Source organism: Saccopteryx leptura, chromosome 2 (assembly GCF_036850995.1).
Source record: "Saccopteryx leptura isolate mSacLep1 chromosome 2, mSacLep1_pri_phased_curated, whole genome shotgun sequence".
Taxonomy (NCBI): Eukaryota; Metazoa; Chordata; class Mammalia; order Chiroptera; family Emballonuridae; genus Saccopteryx; species Saccopteryx leptura.
The window spans coordinates 228,867,528-228,875,094 of record NC_089504.1 but is presented as its reverse complement, the minus strand read 5'-3'; the positions used below and the strand labels follow the sequence as shown (position 1 = coordinate 228,875,094).

Sequence of the window (7,567 nt, the reverse complement as noted above, 5' to 3'; positions counted from 1 at the left end):
ACTATTATTTTTATTATTATGTTTTCTAAAATATGGTAGCCAAATTAAACTGTCATCAGAAACATAAGTATACATTTGTGTCAACATATTTTGCCAGCATGTAATTTCTATCATCAATAATACAATTTTTGTAGTTAGTACTTGCAAAGTTTACCAAATTAAGAAAATACATAGACATTTGAAATGATGACATTAATAGTGAGAATAAACCTTCCCCAATAAGTTAAAGTTGTTTTCTGATTTAGTAATTTCTGCCTGTTTGCCCAGTGAAGTTTTCGTGTTTCCGTGCATTGAAATGCTCATTTAAGTGCTGCAACCATTAGCATTTCATCTGCTGTATTTGATATAAATATTTCTAATAACTCATATTTGTATATATTTCAGCATAGTTTTTATACTGGAGGTTTAAGCAGACAAAATTTTAAGTTGAAGTGAAATGGTTATATTTGTAATGTTTTACAGCATAACTTTAAAAATAAGATTCTTAAAGGAAACGATCTTGCAAAGCACTGCAAATATTCTCATCATTTCTTCCCAGGTATTGAGAGACCGGGAGAACTCCGCGTCCCTCAGTGCCCAGGCCGTGGGCGGGGCCGCGGGGCTCTGGCTGTCTTCCGGGGGCAGGAGCCTGGTTCTGGGCTGTTGAAGAACATTCCAGAGATAAATGTACAGTGTTCACTCTGGGTTCGTTCTGTGAGCGATTTGTTTGCTTCCAGAAAGCTGCTGGGTTATAACTTTTCATGAAAGTCTTTAGTCCAAAATATTTCATCTTTATTAAATATATGATTCACAGAACAAATATAATTATATTTCATATTGATAAAAAATGGCCACTTCAAAATTGCTCACAAATAGCTAGGAATTTAAAAAGTTTTTCATTGGGTAAACTGGTCCTAAAACCATAAATATTAGAGAAAAATTATCAGAGTTGCCCAAATAAATTATTTTAATACAGAAAAAAACCTTTCTAAATGGATAATCTTTAAGGAAATACCACGGGAAGGCAAAGTACAGCTTAGGGAATATAGTTAATATTCTAATAACTATGTATGGTGTCACATGGGTGTGATATTTATGAGGGTGACCACTTAGTAAGTTATATAATGTCCAATCACTGGGTGTACACCTGAAACTAATATAATATTTCATGTCAACTGTATTTGAAAAAGAAAAAAAATGATTTAAAATAAACACCAAGCATTTTAAATTCCACCAATAGGGTCATAAATTAGCCATGCCTTTTAGAAATAATTTGATATTTGTATAAATATCTTCACAGAAAATTGACCTCATTTGAGGCACTAGCTCCACTGTGTTCTTAATGAAATGACCAGAGGTGACCATGATGACCAGTGTTCCGGGACCTTCAGTGTTGCTCATGGAGTGCTCACGGCCCACGGGGACGTGTTCTCAGGGCTGGGTTGACACCAGCTCAGTCCTCAGCATAAAAGTCTTCTGTCCCAACCAAGGGCAGCGGGGCTTGTGATGTAAGGAACAGAGTCGCCACTTGTCTCCACCTTTCCTGACTCATACGCGGGCTCATTGACATAATCTTCTGGAACAAGTTGTCCTTGGGTGGCTGTCACTGGGTGGCTGTGGAACAATTTTTCTCTCCTGAAAATACTGGACACAAGTGCAGGGACTGTAGCTGTGCCACCCCACACACAAGTCTGACACCAGCACCACTCTGCCCTGGCACCTCTCTCTGTGGCTGGAGTTCCTGTTACTGGGATGGACCTGAAGCTCACGGAAAGAACCCTCCGTGGGGTTTCACTGGCACCAGCTCGGGCTCCCGACGGCAGGACCAGACCGGTACACAGCTCATACACTCATGACAAACAAATAAAGTGATTTTAACAAACCGTATATATACACCTTTTCAACCCCAAAACAGAAAGCTTTGCATTTCCAGTGCTTTTTTATTTTAATTTTAACCAAATTTCTATTATCCATCATTGAATTGTTAAAGCAATCTTATTGAGCTGATGTTTATATACAATAACATACATGCATTTTAAGTTGGGTATGTGATAACTAATGTAAACTGCTTTAATAAAACTTTATCACAGCAATGTAAATTTTTCCCTAGAACTTTATGCATGTTTGTCCTTTTACTCTTAGATAAATGCCACACACAAAGTCCATTGGCAAGGCCCCCTGCCAACGTTTGACTGTGAGTTTAAGAATAGACTCCTCGAGGGACTCACTGCTCACAGTATGAGGAGAGCTATGGCTTCCTGCAGGTGGGGACATTCACAGACAGTAAAGGCATATGTACACAGCGTCCCCCACCAGAAATGGACGTGAGGGCTTCTCCCCACACCTCCCCATTCCTAGAGAGACAGGCCCCTTTCTCTTTAGTTTTTCTGGGAACTTAAAGGGAAGGAGACCTCTAGCCACCAGGGAGAAAGAATCTATGTCCTGCAGAGAAGGGGACACACCTCCATGGGTCGGTCACTGCTCTGGACTTGATCCTGGTCTCAGGGTCCATGTAAGAGACACCACCTCAGTCCTGACCACTGAACAGCCAAAGGTGGTGTGGGCTGACTCACCCTGAGGACCCTGAGGAGAACATATAAATGCCATGAGGTGATGGGGAGGAAACAACAGAAGACACCTGGCCTGGACCTAAGACAGGGGACAGAGAGCAGAGCAGTGGGAAGTAAGAGGTTTTCTCTGAAGGGTCTGGTGACCATGTCACACAAAAGTATCTCTGGGTCTAGACATGAGAGGGCACTCAGGGCTTGTTCCTGTGGGATCTGGGGTGATGAGAGCTGAGACCAGCCTCCTGGCCCTGCCTAGTGCTCTCTGCTCAGGGCTCACAGCTGTGACCTCCCAACCATGGGCCTCACACAGCCCCACCCTGCAAACACCCATGGCCATCCTCAGGCAGAGGGACCTGAACCTGGGCCCAGGGAGGGGTCAATTAGCTGGGGGTTCTCATTTACATGAGTGGGTCATCCTCTCTCAGATTATAAAGAAGAGAAGGGAGAGATTGGAGGAAGTCCTGCTTTAGCAGTGAAGACACTGAAGGTAGGACGCAGTGACAATGTCCACCATGGCCCCGTCCTCTGTTCTCCTCACTTTCATCACTCACTTACAGGTGACTGGATAAGGGGACAAGGGAAGGAATCTTGGGAAGACACATGGGGTCTACTTTCCCCTCTTGTCTCTTGACCCGGAATCTCTGTGTTTCTCCCTCTTCCAGGCTCCTGGGCAGAGGCCTAAGGATGAGTCTGGTTCTCAGTGCCACTCCAGTCCTGTGACAGTGGCTTCAATGTGCACACAGGGTCATTGGCCAAATCTGATACATGTTGGGGCTATAGACAATGAGGACCCAGAATGCACTTCTGAGGAGGATGTCTGCTGCTAAAAAAGTCTGTGCAAAATTAGAATCAGCTCATTGTCTGATTTGTCCTGTGGGGCTTTAGGCAGCAGAGATTTGAGGTGTCTCTGTCATGTCCTGGAGTCTCTTAATTTTAGTTCCTTAAATACTGAGCTTTTGTCAGACTTAGGGAAAGGAGCACCTGGGGTCAGACAGGATCTGATGTCTCACAGAGCAGGTCCTGTGACAACAGACTCACATCCTTCTGTGTCAGCGTGTTGGTCCCTTGGGCAGAAGCTCCCCTGTCTGCACTGGGAGCCTCTGCAGTGCGGGAATTCTGGCTCTGGGACAGAAGCCCCATGAATGTGATGCAGCCCACGTGAATGGCAGATTATGACATTGGATGTGGCAATGCCTCAGGTCTCTCAACATGCTCTTCGCCCCTGGGAAAAGGGCCGAGGTCACCTCTCCTCTTGTTCCACCCATCATGCATCTGTCACCCACTGTTACCAATACTTGTTGCAGGAAAGTCTCTGCTCTCGCTTATGCACAAGCACCAGCATGTCTAAGGCCATAACATATATTTGCATTTTATATAGCTTTATAGGAATTGGTGTTAAATCTGCTAAAAACCTTTTGCTATGTCAATAGAGACAATATTATCATATATATGTATTAACATATGATATTATATAAAATTTATTAATATGTGCAAAACTTGTATCATTGGTATAGGTCACACTTCATAACACAACATAAATTATTTATCTGGTACTAGGTTATTGGTTAATATTTTATTTTAAATATATGAAATAATATTTAATGTTATTAATCTAATATTTATCTCTGTATATGTGTAAAGTGTGTTTCTTAATATTATAAAAAAAATTACAACACTCTGGTTTCTTTTAGATATTACAGAAAAATATGAAGCAATTAAGTCGGACCCACCTAATTTCTGAAGTTTTTGTAGGTTTCTTGTGAAAATCTCTGTGTCATATGCTCTTCAGTGCAGTGGTTTCTTTATATTTTTTAGTTTTCTATAAAAATTGGTCTTTTTAATATTTTGTTTCTTCTAATGCTAATGTTGTATATTCCAAAAAATAGTGTGTATTTTTTTTCTATTTTTAATAGAGGTTATGTCAATTTTTATGAATTTTGTATATTTAGATGTTTGACCAGGAGGGGACAGTGTTATGCTGCCCTTTAACCACTACACAACTGCTCTGTGAGGACCGTTCACTTAAAAATAAAAAACCCCTGGGCCTCTATCAAGGCTGAGCCCTGAGGTCATGGATGGTGTCAAGCTGCTCTGTCTTCTCCTTCCTGGCAGATCCTCTGAACACAACTTGGTGTGGTCTTAGCAGGTGCTTCCTCCAAGGACTCTCCCAAGAGGCGGAGCCAATCTGCTTTATCAATGGGGGGTGTGAACTGAGCTCAGGGAGGGGCTGGGTGGTCACTGAGGGGCACACATTTGCATGGACAGCCCCTCCTCTGGCAGAGGGGGGAGAAGAAAAGGAGGCCTGGGGCAGCCCAGCCCCACTGTGGGCTCAGGGCTGTGAGCACCATGGCCTGGACCCCTCTCCTCCTCGTGCTCCTCTCTCACTGCACAGGTAGGACCAGCCTTCACAGACACACAGCAGCCTTAATCGTGTATCAGCTTCTTTGGCTCAGATCCTAAGCTTCACTTGGTTTCTTACCCCATGTGCCATTTGTGTTTGCAGGTTCCCTGTCCCAGCCTGTGCTGACTCAGCCGCCCTCCCTCTCTGCATCTCCTGGAGCATCAGCCAGACTCACCTGCATCCTGAGCAGTGGATTCAGTGTTAGTGGGTACTGGATATACTGGCTCCAGCAGAAGCCAGGAAGCTCTCCCCGGTATCTCCTGAGTTACAAATCAGACTCAGATAAAAACCAGGGCTTTGGGGTCCCCAGCCGCTTCTCTGGATCCAAAGATGCTTCGGCCAATGCGGGGCTCCTGCTCATCTCTGGGCTCCAGCCTGAGGATGAGGCAGACTATTACTGTGTGACCTGGCACAGTGACAGTAAGAGTTACACAGTGCTCCAGAGTCATGGGGAAGTGATACCAAAACTTCACTGTGCTTTCCCTGCCTGAGGCTGTCAACATTGCTCTACGTGTGTTAAAGTCTAATTCAGAGTGACTGTTCTGAGCAACTCTTTACCTTGTACCTGTGCATGGGCAAGGTCTTCTCATTTTCCTAAGTCAATATATTCATTCATTTATTGCTAACAGCTCCTCACCATGATCATGTACACACAGGCTTACACCAGGTCTGGGGCTGTGCTCCTCTCCTTGGGGATGATGGCTGAGGAAGGACGTGTCTGACCTCACCCATGCCCAATCCAGGATCAAAGTCTGACTCACAGAAGGGTTTGGTCTGAGTGCTTCTGGTTGGTCACCAGGAGCAGCTTACCCCTCACTCATCTCTCAGGGACCGGTCCAAACATTTCTCTAATCTTCTCCTTACATCTGCTCATTGTGACCTGTCTGTGGGGACTGTCATTCTCCTCCTGAGGCTCAGAGGAAGCATGTGCCTGTGGCTGTAGGGATGCTGAGTCACTTTTCCAGAGTAAGACGTGAGACGTGTGTGACCTCTTTGTGCACAAGGGACTCCAATGTCAGCTTCCTCACACTCGTGAAGGTTCTGTGAGAGCCCCCTTACTTCTCTATCTCAAGGTGATCTGAAGCTGGTGCCAAGATGTCAATGGAGCTGGGAACAATTAAAGTTTAGGAACATTAGGTGATGGAGATTCACGCCACAAAGCTTTAAAGGAGGATAATGAAAGTGTGGAGAGTTGTAGGATCACAACTCTGAGGACACTGCAGCCCTGACCTGGGGTCTTCTCTCCTTACCCTTCTCTCTATATAGGTGAAGGTTTGAGGGTGTTCTGGAAATGGTCACCAGGACCCCATCCCTGTCCCCCTTTTCCTGTCCCTAGTACCGGTCAGCCCTTGTACCATGTTCACTTTCTACTTAGAGTGAAGCAGCCATCTGCAGGTGACTCCTGAGTCTCTCTCAGGGTGCCCTGCCCTGAGCTGGGTCAGACTGCTGTCTGTGCCTCCACCAGTGACCTAACTCCTCGGGTTACCAGGTGCCATGAACATGGATCCATCATGGTCACGCATCTCCTTGAATCCACTGCTGAGTCTCCTTCTCCAGGTCTCACATCATGGTCACTCACCTTCTTCATTTATTAAGGACACGACATCTCAGGTTTTGGTACTTGTCTGGAAGGACAGCCCAACATCCATCTTGCTGCCCCTGGTCACACCCATGTGTACTTTTCATAAGACTCAGAAGAGAGGAGAAAGGGCCGTGGATTTTGTTGAATCTGTTGTAAATTTCCCCAGTAATGTCAGATGGAAGGGTCACCCATTCTCATTATGGTGTTTGTGTTTTCACTTGTGACCATATGAGTTCAATCCCCCCTGCACAATGTATTTGTAGTATCTTTCTGTTGTGTCTTTTGAGGAAGGGGAGACAACTCACAAATTAACAGTCACTGCCATTCCCACGTTCACCCGGCACTCAGTAAGTAATGATCTATTTCCATGTCTACGAATTTACTTTTTTGTGCGGTTTACACTGTTAAGCTATATAACATGTGGTCCTGTGCATGTGGATTTCTTCATTGAGTGCTTTCACATGACGGCGTTGGAGGCATCATCCTGTGGAGGGGATGTGTGCCTCTTTATTTTTACTGCCACACAACGCACCATTGTACAGACACGGCACAGTTAGTGCATCCATTCATCACTCATGGACATTGTGAATTCTTTACACTTTTTAGAAATTAAGATTATGGCTGCCATGAACATTTCTATATACTTTATTGTGTGCACATATGTTTTTATTTTTCTTGGGTAGTTACTCAAGTGTGGAACTGCTGGTTCTCATGGTCAGTGTAAGATACACTTTTTGAGCAACCATCAGACTGTTTCCCAAAATGGCTTTATCAGTTGACACTTCCACCAATGCTGTGTGAGGTTCCTACTTCTCCAATGCTCACCAGTATTGGTGATTATATACAATTTTAAATATAGCTATCCTAGTGGGGAATACAGTGATATCTCCCTGTGGATTTCATGTGAATTTCCCTATTTTCTAACCATCTTGAGGATGTGTAAGTACTACATAGTTTTTTCTAGGTCCTGAGCAGCCTTCTCATAAACATAGTTAAGAATTCCTAACAAGGAATAGTTATCGCACAGAGCACCTTCTG

General features: G+C 44.3%; 1 gene segment (V, D, J or C); it reads left to right on the top strand.

Annotated features, from left to right (window-relative positions):
- The first annotated feature begins 4,892 nt into the window (after nucleotides 1-4,892).
- LOC136391867 (immunoglobulin lambda variable 5-39-like) lies at nucleotides 4,893-5,438 on the top strand. The segment is given in 2 exon segments: nucleotides 4,893-4,938; nucleotides 5,050-5,438. Coding segments are annotated over 2 exon segments (435 nt in total).
- The last annotated feature ends 2,129 nt before the right edge of the window (nucleotides 5,439-7,567 follow it).